An 18,755-nucleotide genomic window follows, 5' to 3' on the forward strand; every position below is an offset into this window, starting at 1 on the left:
CACCAGCCAATAACAACTTCATTGCTACACTATGTAGCTGTGTTCATGAAGTGAATTCTGGCCACTATGTGATTGTTATCCTTGTCAAAAGTGAAGGTTTTGTGAAAATGATAGTTTTTCGTTGAATGCAATGCTTTTCACCTGTGTGTTTCAGCTCCGGGGCTGATAGACTGGGAGCTGCAACTGGCGATCACCTTCAAGGCTGACCCCCCGGCACCCATTTCTATTGAATGTCAAACAACCTATGTTCAGGATTCCATCACCAAGCTGCAGGAACTATTTCTAGTGTTAACACATCAATGCAATATGTCAGAGTTGAGTCCGGAGTATATCAACCATACATACGCTGGACATGACTACATGGTCGACACTCAACAGGTAGGGCACACTTTCCAGAATTCCGTTTTTGAAACATAAAAACATGAAAAAGTGCTTGGTTGGGCAATCAAAAGCAATGGAATCACATTTAATAATTAATTAAGTAACCTGAGCAATCTAATTGCAAATTTACATTATATTTAACTCTCTGGGTTGGATTGTTATTTAACGCCGCACTCAGCAATATTCCAGCTATATGACGACAGTCTGTAAATAATCAAGTCTGGGCCAGACAGTCTAGTGATTAATATCATGAGCATCGATCCACGCACTTGGGATCGATAACATGCATCAACCAAGTCAGCAAATCTGACCACCCAATCCCGTTAGTCGCCTTTTACGACAAGCATAGGCACCTTTTACGGCAAGCATGGGTTGCTGAAGACTTATTCTGCGCCGGATCTTCATGGGTCACATTTTATTTAACAAAATCGTGAATCAAGTCTTTGAAAGGCATTTAGAAGTGATACACACAAGGGAGAGAATGTGTGGATGTCAACTTCTTTATTATGAGGAACACAATGTTTCGGAGTATATGCTTACTCCTTCATCAGGTGAATGAATGCTATGAGGCAGAGAGCATATATGTACATGTACGAACAACGAAAGTAATATGATAACAAAGGGTGTAAACTTAAGGGAAGCCAACAGATAACTGGCACTGATAGGTGATTAACAATAGACGATGGAAGCCAACACTTTACTGTAATTAGTGATGATAGTTATGGACAACTGGAAGCCAGAATAGAATAGAACCAGTGTATGACTGATGGTAAAGGTGAGTGTGAGCCTTGAAGTCTTGCGTTTTCCAGTGTTTACTGCTGTAGCAAAACACATTGTCTCCATTCAGTACATATCCTGTTAGTGTATATTAGATTGCATGATAGCTTGGGATGTCACTATTCACCATTACATCAGTGCATCGATAATATTCAGACGATACGATATTTGATACACGCTTACCTGTATCGATTCGTTTTTCACCCTATATCAATTCATATTTTAATCCCATATTGTTTCACACATGCAACATTTAAAACAGCAGTGGAATGACTTTGTTGACAAAATGGGTCCATCCTTCAATTGATAAGTTATTATTATTAATGTATGCTTTTTCTACAATACACAATGTATGTGGGTTTAAGACTTAAATGCTGTTCTAGTCTTTTTCTAACTGGTGTTGTCACTCCAGTTTTATCTAAAATTTGAATAAATTTGATTTTAATGTCATATTTAGCTTCAAATATGAGACCAGAAATTTAATAGTGAATAAGACCTATGAAATGAAATAATAAATTGCCGCGAATTAAGTATTACGACACATTGTATCGTGAACGCCCTTCCCTTCAGCCTCAAAAGTCTGCCTAGTATCACTGTGTAAAGTCTGGACTCAAAACGTAGCTTTTTGAACACTAAAACGGAATGTGTATATTTTTATTATCTTACTGTCCCCTTTCTATCGAATATATGCACACATGCTGTGTTTGCACATTGACCATGTACCTCGTTGTTGTTGTGCTATAGAAATAGCCTTGTTATTATTATTAGAATATCGGGATACGTATCATATCTGGAGATAGTCGTATCGTGAACACAGTATCAGGAAAGTCTATTATTGTATCATATTCTTGCAGCTGACGTTTGATATTACCTTGAAACTTCTCCCAAATCGGGCCCTCAAGTCTGACTACAACACATGTGCTGAAGTTATCATCGACCAGTTTCCTGTGTTGGCGCCACAACGTTTTATAGTGCCAGCAAGTGCGTCATCTCCCTGTGCTCTGATAGTACCAAGCACTGAGCCCAGCATCAGTGTTATAACCTGTGAAGGGAAGGGGGAGATGAGAGAGACCAATGGGGAAACAATCTGCAGTAAGTATCCATTAATGGCTGCCTTGTGGGTATCAGTTTACTGTACTACAGTAAATTACCGTCATTACGAACACAAAGAGACCAATAATTTTAGTTTGTTATAACCGTAGTTCGTTATAAGCATTTCGACTAAAGTATACAGCAAATGTTCGGGGAAAAACACCCAGTTCGTTTTATCCGTCAGTTCGTTATTAGCGTGTTCATTATAAACGTAGTTTACTGTACTATTTTAAGTTTGTTTTTTCATTTGTTTCTTGTTTAACACTGTTATCAGCAATGTTCAAGCTAGATGACAGGGCCTTAAAGAATCAATTGGACCAGACAATCCAGTGATTGATATTGTGAGCATCGATCCATGCCATTTGGGTATGATGACACTCTATCAATCAAGTCACCAAGTCTGACTCAACTCTCTTACATGGAGATCTGGGGTAAAATAGGTCTTCAGCAACCCATGCTTGCCGTAAAAGGCAACTATGCTTGTCGTAAAAGGTGATTAACAGGATCGGGTAGTCAGGCTCGCTGACTTAGTTGATGCATGTCATCTTATCCCAATTGCGTTGATCGATGTTCATGATGTCAATCACTGGATTGTCTGGTCCAGACTTGATTATTTACAGACCGCCGTCATATAGCTGGAATATTGCTGAGTGCGGCGTTAAACAACAAACAAACAAAAATCTTGCATGGGTTGCCAGGGACCGACTCTAATCTGGACTCCCCACTGGTCATCAGTCTTCTCTCACCATCATGCAGTAATATACTACCACCATGAATCACTGGTTGGCTGATGTGTGACCTTGTATGTTACTACCAATGTTGGTACCCACAATGCTCTGATTATCAATGTTGCTGCCACTGCAGAACTATAGGAAAAACATTTCTGCGGAAATCTGAATATAGTTTTTGGCAGTAGTTAATTGAGGATGTTTAGATGTTTAGACATTATTTCAAGGATGTTAATCTTGTGTGTGGGTGTGTCTTTTAATGTTTATCATCTGTCAATATAATGATATATACCAATCAATGGAGGATCGTAGGTCAGGGCTCCAGTCCACAAAAGGATCTTCGTGTTGATATGATTGTAACTCCACACTTAGACTCACTCCAGTTGTGGCACAAAGATCACTGTGTGGAATGAGGCCTGGGAGAATGTGATGAAATATGCATCTGCAATACATCCCATTTGGTATAATCTCCTTCATAGTCCTGGGGAATGTTTGGACATACTTGTTGCTTATGTATCTGATATATCTTATATATTTTATAACACACAGCTGCTATTGATACCCTACACACAGTTATGCTACAATTGCACACATGTGACATTGCACCATGAAGCATTGTTATGTATGTACTGATGGATGAAACATGGATTTGAATAAACCATGAAGCATTGTTATGTATGTACTGATGGATGAAACATGGATTTGAATAAACCATGAAGCATTGTTATGTATGTACTGATGGATTAAACATGGATTTGATGAAACCATGAAGCATTGTTATGTATGTACTGATGGATGAAACATGGATTTGAATAAACCATGAATCATTGTTATGTATGTACTGATGGATTAAACATGGATTTGAATAAACCATGAAGCATTGTTATGTATGTACTGATGGATGAAACATGGATTTGAATAAACCATGAAGCATTGTTATGTATGTACTGATGGATTAAACATGGATTTGATGAAACCATGAAGCATTGTTATGTATGTACTGATGGATGAAACATGGATTTGAATAAACCATGAAGCATTGTTATGTATGTACTGATGGATTAAACATGGATTTGATGAAACCATGAAGCATTGTTATGTATGTACTGATGGATGAAACATGGATTTGAATAAACCATGAATCATTGTTATGTATGTACTGATGGATTAAACATGGATTTGAATAAACCATGAAGCATTGTTATGTATGTACTGATGGATTAAACATGGATTTGAATAAACCATGAAGCATTGTTATGTATGTACTGATGGATTAAACATGGATTTGATGAAACCATGAAGCATTGTTATGTATGTACTGATGGATGAAACATGGATTTGAATAAACCATGAAGCATTGTTATGTATGTACTGATGGATTAAACATGGATTTGATGAAACCATGAAGCATTGTTATGTATGTACTGATGGATGAAACATGGATTTGAATAAACCATGAAGCATTGTTATGTATGTACTGATGGATTAAACATGGATTTGAATAAACCATGAAGCATTGTTATGTATGTACTGATGGATGAAACATGGATTTGAATAAACCATGAAGCATTGTTATGTATGTACTGATGGATTAAACATGGATTTGAATAAACCATGAAGCATTGTTATGTATGTACTGATGGATGAAACATGGATTTGAATAAACCATGAAGCATTGTTATGTATGTACTGATGGATTAAACATGGATTTGATGAAACCATGAAGCATTGTTATGTATGTACTGATGGATGAAACATGGATTTGAATAAACCATGAATCATTGTTATGTATGTACTGATGGATTAAACATGGATTTGAATAAACCATGAAGCATTGTTATGTATGTACTGATGGATGAAACATGGATTTGAATAAACCATGAAGCATTGTTATGTATGTACTGATGGATTAAACATGGATTTGATGAAACCATGAAGCATTGTTATGTATGTACTGATGGATGAAACAGGGATTTGAATAAACCATGAAGCATTGTTATGTATGTACTGATGGATGAAACATGGATTTGAATAAACCATGAAGCATTGTTATGTATGAACTGATGGATTAAACATGGATTTGATGAAACCATGAAGCATTGTTATGTATGTACTGATGGATGAAACATGGATTTGAATAAACCATGAAGCATTGTTATGTATGTACTGATGGATTAAACATGGATTTGATGAAACCATGAAGCATTGTTATGTATGTACTGATGGATGAAACATGGATTTGAATAAACCATGAAGCATTGTTATGTATGTACTGATGGATTAAACATGGATTTGATGAAACCATGAAGCATTGTTATGTAGGTACTGATGGATGAAACATGGATTTGATGAAACTATGAAGCATTGTTATACATGTACTGAGGGATGCAACATGGATTTGATGAAGCCATGAAGCATTGTTATGTATGTACTGATGGATTAAACATGGATTTGATGAAACCATGAAGCACTGTTACACATGTACTGATGGATGCTACAGGGATTTTATGATGAAGCATTGTTACACATGTACTGATGGATGTTACAGGGATTTTATGATGAAGCATTGTTATACATGTACTGATGGATGAAACATGGTTTTGATGATGAAGCATTGTTTTATTTGTACTGATGGATGAAACATGGATTTGATGATGAAGCATTGTTATCCATGTACTGATGGATGCTACAGATGTGTGTCCCCCCGGAACCTCGTACAACTCCACGGGTCATTGCCAGCTGTGTCAGCCAGGGTCCTACCAGAATGTGTCTGGACAAAGCACATGTACGCCTTGCCCGCTAGAAACCTGGACGGATGGCACTGGGAAAACATCGGAATCGGACTGTATCAGTAAGTTTGTACAACTCCCATTTTTTATCTTTTGCAGCCAGAATGTTTCCATTGAACAGCTGACCTTCTGGGCTGAGGTCGGATGTCATGTCAATGTGACACCTATTAACACTAACAGGGCAAGGTTGTCATCCTTGGAATGACACCCCAGCTGCACTTCATGATTGTAGAATGTTTGTACTGCCAATTGCCGTTTACCAATTTACCAATAAGGTTACACTTGACTCTGGCAGTACCACGCTTCCTCCAAAACCGTTGAGTTAGCTACTTCCAAACTAACACACATGTCGACCCCCTCTGCTACTAAGCCACAGTCTTGGTGTGTTGTCGATTAGGTGCCTTACTCTGGGTGTGTGGGTTTGAATCCCGTTGGGATTTCACCCCAAAAAGTACAAAAAAATGTACATCACTTAGAAAGGGTTATCCCAAACATAACATGTGTTATATTTGACCACTTTCTGAAAGGCATGTAGGGTGTTATCATACACTTTATTAAAGAATTAATATAAATTCCTCTTATTGATGACTGAAGTGTACATTTCTTACCTTATCCATTGTTTCACTTGAATCCATCATTTTACAGGAGTATGCCCTGGTGAGCTTGTATCGGACACCGGACTCCCACCTTGCCGTGAGTGTCCGCCAAACACCTACAAGAACAGCAGCACTCACTGTACCTCATGTGCTGATGACACCATCTTTGTTGGGCTGGATAATCCATTGCTGGGTGACTGTAAAGGTGAGTCAGATTTCTGTATCTTGAAAACTGAAGATGAACAGGCAGTTCCAAATGGAATTTAAAAAAAGGCTGCTTTATTATATTGTTGTGGAATTGTTATAATGTTTGCAAGATCTTCACGCAAGGAGTTATTGAATCAGATCTGACAGATTGTAGAATATAGTAGGGGTGAAACGAAACAGCAAGGTCATGATACATGGGACATGATACTATACATATCGCAATGTTACGTCAAAGCGCATGGAGACTTCTTGACAATAAATATTTCAGAAAGGAAAAGGTAGCTACAGACACATGTTCGTAGCATTTATTTTTAGTAGTGAACTTGTAACGCTAATTACAGCACATATTGCGATATCTTCCTGACAAAAATGTCAGGGATCATAAAATGAGTATTAAATAATTTATTTCAGCAAGTGTATTGTCATGTATCAATACAGAAGAAAATGTATCGTGTATCGGATCATCACATGACAAATCACGATGCACCAGTGCACCGATGTATCGATTCACCCCTAGAATATTGTGACTGTGGAATGGTGGGCTCAAATACAGGAACAGCATAACTAACGGGAGAGCCTTAGGGTTAAAGAAGAAAAGGGAATTTTTACTCAAGAGGCTGTCTCTTTATGACAGGTTACAATCCTAAGCATAACAAGAGTAATTTATCATACTTAAAAAAACAAGAAGATAATGATACATTATATCAAAAGAAATTGAGAAAATATGGCCAAAAAAGGCTAAATCTTTGGATGTATAATTTCATTATTCATCCGAGCTAAAGAGCTGTACAGAAAAAGGGTAATGAGCAGTGAGTCAATTCTTCACATACAACATGAAACATTCCCATCACAAATGTATGCTCACAACTGTTTCTTTCACCAGTATTCAAGAATCCATTCAAATGATACTGCTGAAATTAGAATTTCAGGTTTGAATTAATAAATGAATGTCATTTTTATGTTTTTGACTACTACAAATGTCTGTTCTGCTTGTGCATGTCTCTTGTGTTGTATTGCTAGAAGTCATGGTTGGTCAGATTTTTTAGCTGTGCCTGTTGTGTCAATAACTATTTATCATTTCGGTGTCTTGTGTCATCATGTAAACCTTGTTATATGTGGTTCTGATTTGGGTCAATCCATTAGGTTATATGTGGTTGTGGTTTTAAATCGATCAGTCATGCTATATAAGATTGTCATTTGTGTCAATCATTTGGGATATTTGTGGCTGTGATTTGTGTCAATGAATCGGGCTGTATGTGGCTGTGGTTTGTGTCAATCATTGGAACTGTATGTGGTTGTGATTTGTGTCAATCATTGGAACTGTATGCGGTTGTGATTTGTGTCAATCATTGGAACTGTATGCGGTTGTGATTTGTGTCAATCATTGGAACTGTATGCGGTTGTGATTTGTGTTAATCATTGGAACTGTATGCGGTTGTGATTTGTGTCAATCATTGGAACTGTATGCGGTTGTAATTTGTGTCAATCATTGGAACTGTATGCGGTTGTGATTTGTGTCAATCATTGGAACTGTATGCGGTTGTGATTTGTGTCAATCATTGGAACTGTATGCGGTTGTGATTTGTGTCAATCATTGGAACTGTATGTGGTTGTGATTTGTGTCAATCATTGGAACTGTATGCGGTTGTGGTTTGTGTCAATCAATGGGGCTGTATCTGGTTGTGATTTGTGTCAATCAATGCATGGGCTGTATCTGGTTGTGGTCTTCAATCAATCAGGCAGGCTGTATGAGGTTGTGGTCTGATCAAGATGTATATGATCTGTATCAAACTTCATTCCTTGGCCTTGACCTGAAGAAGTTCAATGCCAGGTCACTATGTGTCATAATGCTTTTGCTATGCTATGGTGTTGGATCTGCTTGTCTCTCTGCATGCCAGGCTAACTTCCGGATCAGTACATGTCCTTGTGTTCATCTATGTGATGTTCCATGGGAGAGTCACAGGTGATGTCATGTTACCGTTGGTGTTGGATCTGCTTGTCTCTCTGCATGCCATGCTAACTTCAGTACATGTCGGTACATGTACATCTGTGTGATGTCTCTCACTTCCATGGGAGAGTCACATGTGATGGTGAAGGACTTCCATCTCTGCTACAGAGTCGGCTTGTACATTTGTTCGTCGGAGAAACCAACAAATGATTGGCGGCACAGACATCATGACTGCCGCTGTCGGAACAAAGGAGTGCGAAGATTCTTGTAACGTGTTCCGGAGACGCTTTGAGCAGCGGCAGTGTGTTGGCTTTAACTTCTTTAAGAGCATTGGCATTTGTTTTCTGTATGATGCTATTCGCTCCTATCAGGGGACCAGCATGTATGACTTCCATGAGAGAGTCTGTCCTCAAGTGACCAAATCAGGTGGGTAGTCATGGTTTCACCATTCGTTTAGTTAGTTGCAGCCTTGTACAAATCCATAAAATCATCTGACGTGTCTGTACAGTGAGAAGGTGGCTCTGTGCCAACCAGAAGCTGTGTGGTATGGCAAGTTCAGTACAGACCATTGGCCTGTTATTGCTGGAACATTTCATGAATTACATGAATGGTTGAACTGTTGTCTAGTTTTTCACATTGCTTTTCACCCTCCTGGTGTATTATACATGTTACACCTTAATTGTACATCAATTGAAATTGCCTTCAAGAATCACTCACTCACTCTGTGATTATTTCCCAGTTCCCTCCACCCTCCTTCCCCCACTCACTCATTACCTCACTCACTCACTCATTCCCACACTGCTTCATTCACTCATACAGATTCTCACTGCTTCATTCACTCATTTCCTCACTGCTTCATTCACTCATACAGATTCACACTGCTTCATTCACTCATTGTCTCACTGCTTCATTCACTCATACAGATTCTCACTGCTTCATTCACTCATTGTCTCACTGCTTCATTCTCTCATACAGATTCTCACTGCTTCATTCACTCATTGTCTCACTGCTTCATTCACTCATACAGATTCTCACTGCTTCATTCACTCATTGTCTCACTGCTTCATTCTCTCATACAGATTCTCACTGCTTCATTCACTCATTGTCTCACTGCTTCATTCACTCATACAGATTCTCACTGCTTCATTCACTCACATGCATTCTCACTCTCATTCTCTCACTCACATTCTCTCACTCAATCATTCAACCACTCATTCCCTCACTCATTCTTTCACTCACTCATTCCTTCACCCACTCATTACCTCACTCACTCATTCTATCACTTCTTCAGTGACACACATGCATCCTCACTCATTACCTCTCTCAATGAATCATTCAACCACACTCACTCACTCACTCACTCTCTCACTCACTCACTCACTCACTCACTGCTTCCCTCACTCACTCACTCACTCACTCACACACAGATACTGACAGCCCTACTTATACATGTTACATCTTCCAGACTGCTACTGTGCAGACAAGTGTGACCCGGGGACATTCTCGTACAGCGGTCATAAACCCAACTGCCGACCTTGTCCCGTAGGCTACTTCACCAACACCACTGGCGCCACTGTGTGCCAGGAATGCCCTGCGGAGGAGACAACGGCAACCAATGGGTCTACATCATGTGTTCCAGGTGGGTTGCCATGGGGAGAGGAGACAGTTAACAATGGATCTGATTAAACATTTCTTAGTGCTCTCCATCATGTTGTCAACATGAGACTATCATGTGAACTTTGTGTGTTTCAGTGGCGGATGTGTTGTGTAACCCCGGGCCATGTGTTAATTCAACATGTGTTATCATAGGACATTCAGAAGAATGCAACTGTTCTGCAGGTAGGTTTGTTGGTTGGTTGTTTGTTGTTTAACGCTGCTCTCAGCAGTATCCCAGCTACCTGACAACTGTGTGTAAATAATCGAGTCTGATATCTTCGCAATTGTGATACGACATGCATCAACCAAGTCAGCAAGTCTGACTAACTGATCCTCTTAGCGGCCTGTTACGTCAAGCATGGGTTGCTGAAGACTAGTTCTAACCAGGATCTTCACAGGGATGAAGGTATGATTGATGTCATCTGTCACTGAAATCACAAGAAACACAAGGGTTGTATTTTCGCCGAACATGAAAATATGAGCCAGCAAAAGAGTGAGAAACACGAAATGTTTTCACAAGTATCTGGGCGGACATAAAAAAATTACACAGTTCTATTTTTTTCAAATAAAAAAGTTATAAATTTGAACATTCTTTAGGGATATTTTATTTTGTATAGGGAGGGGGGAGGGGCAATGGAAAAATGTTACATGTATCATGTATTCGTGGGGGAGGGGGGGCATGAAAAAGAAGACAACAGTCCTATGACCAATCTTCCCCCCCCCCCCCCACTCTAGAAAATTACCAGTCCCTATCTTGTTTATTCTCAGCTTGTATCATCACTCTTGATCACTGTTGTCAATATTAAAGTAAGATGATCCTGTCAATTGCCATGTGTTTGCAAGAGAAGTGATGTGTTTACAGCAAGTGAGCTACAGCTCTGAAAGTGCGTGTTTCTTTTCTAACAATTTATTCAATATTTTGACCTCAGAGTTGACTGGTCGGTACTGTGAGTCGCCGCTGGATACGTGTGCTTCAGGCCCCTGCTACAATGGTGGCACCTGTCAGGCTGTTGGCGCTGGCTTCTCCTGCACATGTGCACTGGGTAAGACAGCATCTTTGTATGGCACAGTTGGACATGTCCTAAATGACAAGTCTACAGTGTTAAGCATGAAAGTCAAGGGGTCCGTGTCATAGGTCTAATGTTGAATTAGAGATTGAGGGGGTCCCTAGATTCAACTACCATAGGAGCCAGTGCCTCAAGGATTTCAGGACCCCTGTGAATTTTGAAAAGTCAGGTATGGATGATCAGCTTTATTATTACAATGTTTGCGATGTTTTGATTCTAACATGATTTTCATCTGCTTTATTGTTTGTTGTATACCATTGTGGTCAGCAATTTTCCATCTCTATCAGTGTGACCTGTGAATAGTCTGAGCTGGTATGAACTCATGCTGATGGGCTATAATACAAGCTCTCAATCAAGTGACTGAACCTAACCACACAATACAAGCACTCAACCAAGTCACTGATCCTAACCACCCAATACAAACAATCCACCCAGTGACTGAACCTAACCACCCAATACAAGCTCTCAACCAAGTCACTGAACCTCACCACCCAATACAAGCACTCAACCAAGCCACTGAACCTAACCAACCAATACAAGCACGCAACCAAGTCACTACACTTCAGCACCCATTCCAATTAAGTCACTTCTAGGGACAAGCAAAAGAGAGCTTAGCATGCATCAGGTGTTAGAATCTACAATTGTAAGTTTGACACAAGCTAGAGTAAGACACACAACAGGTACTAGTGTTGTTGGCAAGGTTTGCAAGTTCTTCTTCAATCAAACAAGTGTTTCAAGGGTTTCTAAATCCTCTTTGTAAAATGATATGCCCCAAATCCTATAATACTGATCCATGAAATATGTCCTCCATGTACAAGAATGTCCATTGTCTCCAAACTGGGCCACAGTCAGTTTTCTTCTGCCATTGCATGGGATAATGTTTTTGAAGAAACATTGTACAATCATTTTTGTAGGTTTTGAAGGTTCCCAGTGTGAGACATATTGTACAATATATTTTTTAGGTTTTCTAGGTTCCCAGTGTGAAACATATTGTACAATAATTTTTTGTAGGTTTTGAAGGTTCCCAGTGTGAGACTAACATAGAGGACTGTGTGCCACAGACGTGTGGTGAAGCTGGAGTTTGTATTGATGGGGTCAATTCCACGATGTGTCTCTGCGTGGAAGGATACAGCGGAACAAAGTCAGTAGGAGTGCTTCCTGTGTTCTTGAGCTGATCACTGTATCAATATGCAATATTTTAGTATTCAAGATATGAGCCACCTCATGTCTTGACCACGAACTGACACCTGAAGGATAATAATGCACCCTTACAGATTCATTCTTTTAGATTAGTGCAGAGGACTAGTGTAAACCTTGTTTCACTGGACTGCAGAGTTTGAAGCTTGATGGAGACAAAAATGTTTAGTGGGTTTAGTTTTGTTTTTGTTCAGTTCCAATTTGTGGAAAAATTGAAACATTGAATATAGGGCGTGGCCTAATAAATTAAAGGGTCTGGATATTTTAACCCTTTGTTGATATTTGTTTTAAATAGTTTACCTCCCTTATCCCATGAACTAAATCATTACAAGAGGTAAGTGAGATGCGGCTGGGATAGTATCTGATTATAATGAGATTGAATATCAACTAAGTAACAGCAAATAATTATTCAGCACTGTGCTCAGTGAGTGCCATTAATTTAACGGACATGTGCTATTGTTATGTTTAAGATAAGACTCCATGAAGGAATCTGTGTTACTTGATCATACATGAATCCACATCCTCGATTATCCATTCCATTACATTTCCATTCTGGACTCATAGCAATCTCATTAAAATCAGATCTTAGTTCTTGCTACTCCTAAACAAAGATCTGAGGACATTATGGGTCACGACCTTACATCCAACCAATCATTACCAACCAACCATCGATTACCTGATCATGAAAGTGACAGTCGGAATGTGATTTCGAATCATGCAACCTCGTAAATTTTTTACATGGGGTATTCCGAACGATAGTTATGGGCTTAACAACTGAATCCATACAATCTAGACTATCTATTAGCCATTCCAGAATGTTCTTTCGTTCAGGTTTCAAATTGTTAATATGTTTCAAAGCATAGTCGCCAGTTTGAAATTAGTGTGTAAAGCATGAGAAAGCTGCCTTCTGATTGGCTAATGTCGACTTCTTGTCAGTCATTCCATTGGCCGGTCAAAGTTTGCACAAGGTCGGTCTGACATGACCCATAATGGGGTGTCCTCAGATCTTTGTTTTAGCGGTAGCGAGAACTAAGATCTGATTTTAATGAGATTGGGGCTCATAGCTTCTTTCCGAGTCTGATTCAAATGACACAAAATATCGCCATCCAAACAAATAAAGAGTTCATTGTTTTATAGACAGAACCCTTTCATCGCAACATTTGAATTTGATCCTTCTGAAATTCTTGTTCAGAAGAATCATATTGATTGGTTGTTGATTTCAATCACATGTGTATGTGAGAGTAATTCTGTGGGAAGCTGGTGGTAGGTGGGGATGGGGACGTCACTTCCCCAATGAAGCTGGTGGTGAATGGGTCCAGGTTACTTATACTATTGATAAAATACACTGGATAAAGGAGGATGGTGTAGCCAGTGTGTAGATGTCTGTGTTGTCTTCAGCTGCCAGACGGTGGATGTGAAGGCGTGTGAGAGGAACCCATGTCAGAATGGGGGCACCTGTCAGCCCCTCAATGACTACTGGAGAATGTGCACATGCCCACCTACCTTCACAGGGGACAACTGTGGGATGGCCATTGGTGAGTATATAAAATTGTTGAGAGGTCCTAATCTTAAATAAAAGGTCTTTAGCTCAACTTTAGAAGATCATTGGTTTACAAATCTGAAGAGCATAGCAAAATAAAAAGTGGAGAAAAACATAATATGAAAAACTCAATGTTTTAATTCCACCAAATGCATGTACAAAAAAATTATATGCTATGATATGTTCCAGGGCAGGAACAGACTAGTGAATACTACACATACACATTATAGCCAAAAACCATTTTAAGTAATAATTAAATTTTGTTTACAAAATTCTAGAAATTTGTTTTTATTTTAATTTTGTTCCATCCTGCCGATGAGGATTTTTTATACAAAACCAAACCCACAAATATAGAATATATTAATAAAGGTACTGTACCTTAATTTGTCCAACTGACTAAACTTAATGATGGTTAACCTTGAATGTCCACAATTTACAATTTAGCCATTTCTTAAAGTTCTGATTTTTCATGTGCAGTTCTGTCGGAGCACACAAGATAAGTATTGTTCTGTGAGCTGCAGAGTATTGTTCTGTAAACTGCAGAGTATTGTTCTGTGAGCTGCAGAGTATTGTTCTGTGAGCTGCAGAGTATTGTTCTGTGAACTTCAGAGTATTGTTCTGTGAGTTGCAGAATATTGTTCTGTGAGTCGCAGAGCATTGTTCTGTGAGTCGCAGAGCATTGTTCTGGGAGGTACATGATTGTTGGTTCAGTTCCAGCCTACTGCGACTCGTCACCCTGCTTGAATGGAGGAACCTGCACCAACAACGCGCTCAACTTCACGTGTGAGTGTCGTGATGGCTTTACTGGCGACATGTGCGAGGTCCGCAACCAGACATGTGCTGCCAAGGATTGTGGGATGTCTGTGGGCTGTATCGATGATCCAGTGTCTGGCTTGTCACACTGTCTGTGTGGCACCAGCTATGTCAAGGTCGAAGGTCAGTCTACCACCTGTGTTGAAAAACCTATATGGAAGAATCATCATGTAATGTATTTATTAACTTTGTTGTTTATTGTTAATTTTGGGATTTAAGCTTATCAAGTTTCAGCATAAACGAGACAATATCTTAAGTTTCTTAAAGTCTTAAGTTTAGCTTAGTGACATTTTATTTCCATTTTATTTCCATCTGTTACCATAACAGAACATATTAACATTTTGTTTTAATCTGTTACTATCGAGTCCAATGTACACTGACATTCTATCTCGATTTGTTACTTCCAAATACAGTATTCTTTGTAAATCTGTTACAACAGGATTCAACATCAATCTGTTACTACAGAATACAGTATTCTTTGTCAATCTGTTACTTCAGAATAGTGACACTCTGAATCTGTTTTTTACAATACAGAAAAGTGTACAGCTATTGACTACTGTCAGAGTGGGCCGTGTGTGAACGGTGGTACCTGCGAGAGCACAGAGGGAGGCTACACCTGCCACTGTCCCCCCAAGTACATTGGCTCTCTGTGTCAGCACCTGGTCACCTACTGCGATGCTGAGCCATGTCTCAACAACGCCACCTGTTGGGAGGGAGATGGACGCTTCGTATGTGACTGTGCGGCCGGCTATCAGGGTCAGTAGAAATAAACATGTACCTTCTGCTGGATACAGCAAAGGAATATATCTTAACCATTTTCCCCAGAACAATAATTGTTGATGATATTGTGGAATTACCAAAGTGATTTTAAGAGCTATTGGATGCGATTGTCCTCCCATGGTCAGAATATTGTTCCCAAGTACCTCATGCTTGTCACCCTAATGTCAGAATATTGTTCCCAAGTACCTCATGCTTGTCACCCTAATGTCAGAATATTGTTCCCAAGTACCTCATGCTTGTCACCCTGATGTCAGAATAGGTCCCCAGCACCTCATGCTTGTCACCCTGATGTCAGAATAGGTCCCCAGCACCTCATGCTTGTCACCCCATGGTCAGAATAGGTCCCCAGCACCTCATGCTTGTCACCCTGATGTCAGAATAGGTCCCAAGTTCCTTATGCTTGTCACCCCATGGTCAGAATAGGTCCCCAGGATCTCATGCTTGTCACCCTGATGTCAGAATAGGTCCCCAGTACCTCATGCTTGTCACCCTGATGTCAGAATAGGTCCCCAGCACCTCATGAATCAATTATTTACAGGCAATAGTGATATAATAGAATAAAAGTGACACATGGACCACCTTCGTGTGCCAGATCTCAATATCATAGGAACATAGAGTGATGAAGGAGGAAAGAGTGTCATCATTCATTGCTTCAGGAAGATGTTCTTTGTTAAGGTTAAAAATAATAATGGTCTTGGTTCTCAAGCACCGCCCGCATCATCATAAAGTCTGCCACACATTTCGTTTTCATTTCCATTTTCCCCCCAAAATAAAAAATAATCCTTATACTTAAAGAACAATACAATCCAATATAGAATGCAGTAACTTCCCTTGCTTTACTGTGCATCTCGTGTTATGGTCATAGCGGCAAAAAGAGTTTGTGTGCTTCTTTATTAAGGGAATCCTTTCCCAGGTTGATGGTACACATAACATACAAATTTGAACAAGCAACAACAACAAAAAAACACCACCTGCCTGCACTATATTTTCAAAAGTCATTGCCTGAGAAACAATTTTTAATTTTTTAAGCCTAACAGTTTACCATTGTTTTCCAGGTGATACCTGTGCTGAAAACATGGATGAGTGTGTGTTTTGTGACCCAACTGGCATGAATAGTTGTGTTGATGGAATCAACAGCTACACCTGTTTCTGTAAGCCGGGATACACAGATGCAAACTGCTCGGTAAGAATCCACATGCTTCCATTTCCCCATACCATACATAGACATTGCAGTTAGTCTGTAAAATGAATTTATAGAGACAATAGTCCCAGATGGGAAATTTGAATGGGAACAATATATAAATTTATGCCATGTCAATTTGTCATACAATAAATGAAGTTTTGTAGATATTGTTGTAAGTAATAAAGAAAATTATGTTTTCACTGATTTGATGTTAGATTTGTTCATGTACCGTGAAGCACCCTGCTTCATCTGAACATCCACAGATTCACCTGCAGGAATATAAATACATCAACACTTTGATGATAAATACATCAACACACATTCTGATGAAGGAGTAAGTAAATACTCTGAATTGCTGTGTTCTTTATAATAAAGAAGTTGACATCCATAATTTCTCTTCCTTATCAGCACTATGCTTGTAGAATGTGATATCTCTGACTGCAACATTACCAACATATTATTTGATCATTTCTCTCTCTGCTTGGCATGTTTTGAAACAGATGAACATTGATGACTGTGTCAGTGCCCCATGTCAGCAGTCTGGGACGTGCATAGACGGCATCAACGACTATACATGTATCTGCCCAAGAGGATGGACAGGCAAGGACTGTGAGATGCTCGTTGACCAGTGCGCAATGAACAACACCTGTGATAATGCAGCGCCTTGCAGCAGCCTCTTCAATGACATCTACTGCAGGTACCACCCCCACTCCATGCCACTGGAGTACTCCCACCACACCGCTAAGTCTCCATGTGTATCCTGTGATGCAGGGGAGTCTTTTAAACCATGGAACACCAAACCTAAATCCCCAATCCTGACACGTATTCATGAATAGGCACAATTTCATTCTCCCACACTTAAGGAATCAAGGCTGGCATAGATAACATTAAGCTTTGGATGTGAACCTGCTTCCACTATGTCAACATGGTTCTAGATTCAACACCTAGCTGGAACAACAGGAGAGGTTATACTGGTACTGTTGTGTTAAGTTTCTGTATTGTTGCCTTTTAGAATATTGATAAGAGCAAATTCATCTTTAAGGCCAATGATTATACTTAAATTGTCAAGGGATTTCATGAGGTGAATTGAACCTAAACTTTGAGGTAAAATTCAGTTAAGGTCTTAATTTGATTATTTTGATTATACCAGTTAATGAAATGAGATGGAGTGGGTGTGTCTTCAGTTAATTGGGCATTTTTCTTGTAATACAAGTGTCATGCCCAACTAAGATATTGCTGATGAAGCTGAGCTATTGCTGCCAGGATGGTGTAATCTGCTGTAACTCCTCTACTCCTGCTGGTGCAACCCCCTCTACTCCTGCTAGTGCAACCCCCTCTACTCCTGCTGGTGCAACCCCCTCTACTCCTGCTGGTGCAAACCCCTTCCAGTCCTGCTGGTGCAACCCCTTGTAACCCCCTCCACTCCTGCTGGTGCAAACCCCCTCTACTCCTGCTGGTGTAAACCCCTTCCAGTCCTGCTGGTGCAACCCCTTGTCACCCCCTCTACTCCTGCTGGTGCAACCCCCTCTACTCCTGCTGGTGTAAACCCCTTCCAGTCCTGCTGGTGCAACCCCTTGTAACCCCCTCTACTCCTGCATGTGCAACCCCCTCTACTCCTGCTGGTGTAAACCCCTTCCAGTCCTGCTGGTGCAACCCCTTGTAACCCCCTCCACTCCTGCATGTGCAACCCCCTCTACTCCTGCTGGTGTAAACCCCTTCCAGTCCTGCTGGTGCAACCCCTTGTAACCCCCTCTACTCCTGCATGTGCAACCCCCTCTAGTCCTACTGGTGTAAACCCCTTCCAGTCCTGCTGGTGCAACCCCTTGTAATCCCCTCCACTCCTGCTGGTGCAAACCCCCTCTTCTCCTGCTGGTGTAAACCCCTTCCAGTCCTGCTGGTGCAACCCCTTGTAACCCCCTCTACTCCTGCATGTGCAACCCCCTCTACTCCTGCTGGTGTAAACCCCTTCCAGTCCTGCTGGTGCAACCCCTTGTAACCCCC

The 18,755-nt window shown here is 40.2% G+C and overlaps 1 protein-coding gene across 1 annotated transcript in view; it reads left to right on the plus strand.

The window, feature by feature from the left end:
- Positions 1 to 18,755, plus strand: part of LOC124137287 — a 127,228-nt gene that overhangs the window by 63,731 nt on the left and 44,742 nt on the right. The window contains exons 26-39 of the mRNA XM_048392883.1: positions 155 to 378; positions 2,013 to 2,250; positions 5,671 to 5,829; positions 6,413 to 6,568; positions 8,687 to 8,944; positions 9,984 to 10,157; positions 10,271 to 10,357; positions 11,104 to 11,217; positions 12,253 to 12,382; positions 13,837 to 13,973; positions 14,690 to 14,914; positions 15,326 to 15,547; positions 16,627 to 16,754; positions 17,255 to 17,451. Coding sequence (XP_048248840.1) covers positions 155 to 378; positions 2,013 to 2,250; positions 5,671 to 5,829; positions 6,413 to 6,568; positions 8,687 to 8,944; positions 9,984 to 10,157; positions 10,271 to 10,357; positions 11,104 to 11,217; positions 12,253 to 12,382; positions 13,837 to 13,973; positions 14,690 to 14,914; positions 15,326 to 15,547; positions 16,627 to 16,754; positions 17,255 to 17,451 — 2,449 coding nt within the window. The remainder of the gene's footprint in view (positions 1 to 154; positions 379 to 2,012; positions 2,251 to 5,670; positions 5,830 to 6,412; positions 6,569 to 8,686; positions 8,945 to 9,983; positions 10,158 to 10,270; positions 10,358 to 11,103; positions 11,218 to 12,252; positions 12,383 to 13,836; positions 13,974 to 14,689; positions 14,915 to 15,325; positions 15,548 to 16,626; positions 16,755 to 17,254; positions 17,452 to 18,755) is intronic.

The sequence above is a fragment of the Haliotis rufescens genome, unplaced genomic scaffold (assembly GCF_023055435.1).
Source record: "Haliotis rufescens isolate VD_foot unplaced genomic scaffold, xgHalRufe1.0.p SCAF_11, whole genome shotgun sequence".
NCBI lineage: Eukaryota > Metazoa > Mollusca > Gastropoda > Lepetellida > Haliotidae > Haliotis > Haliotis rufescens.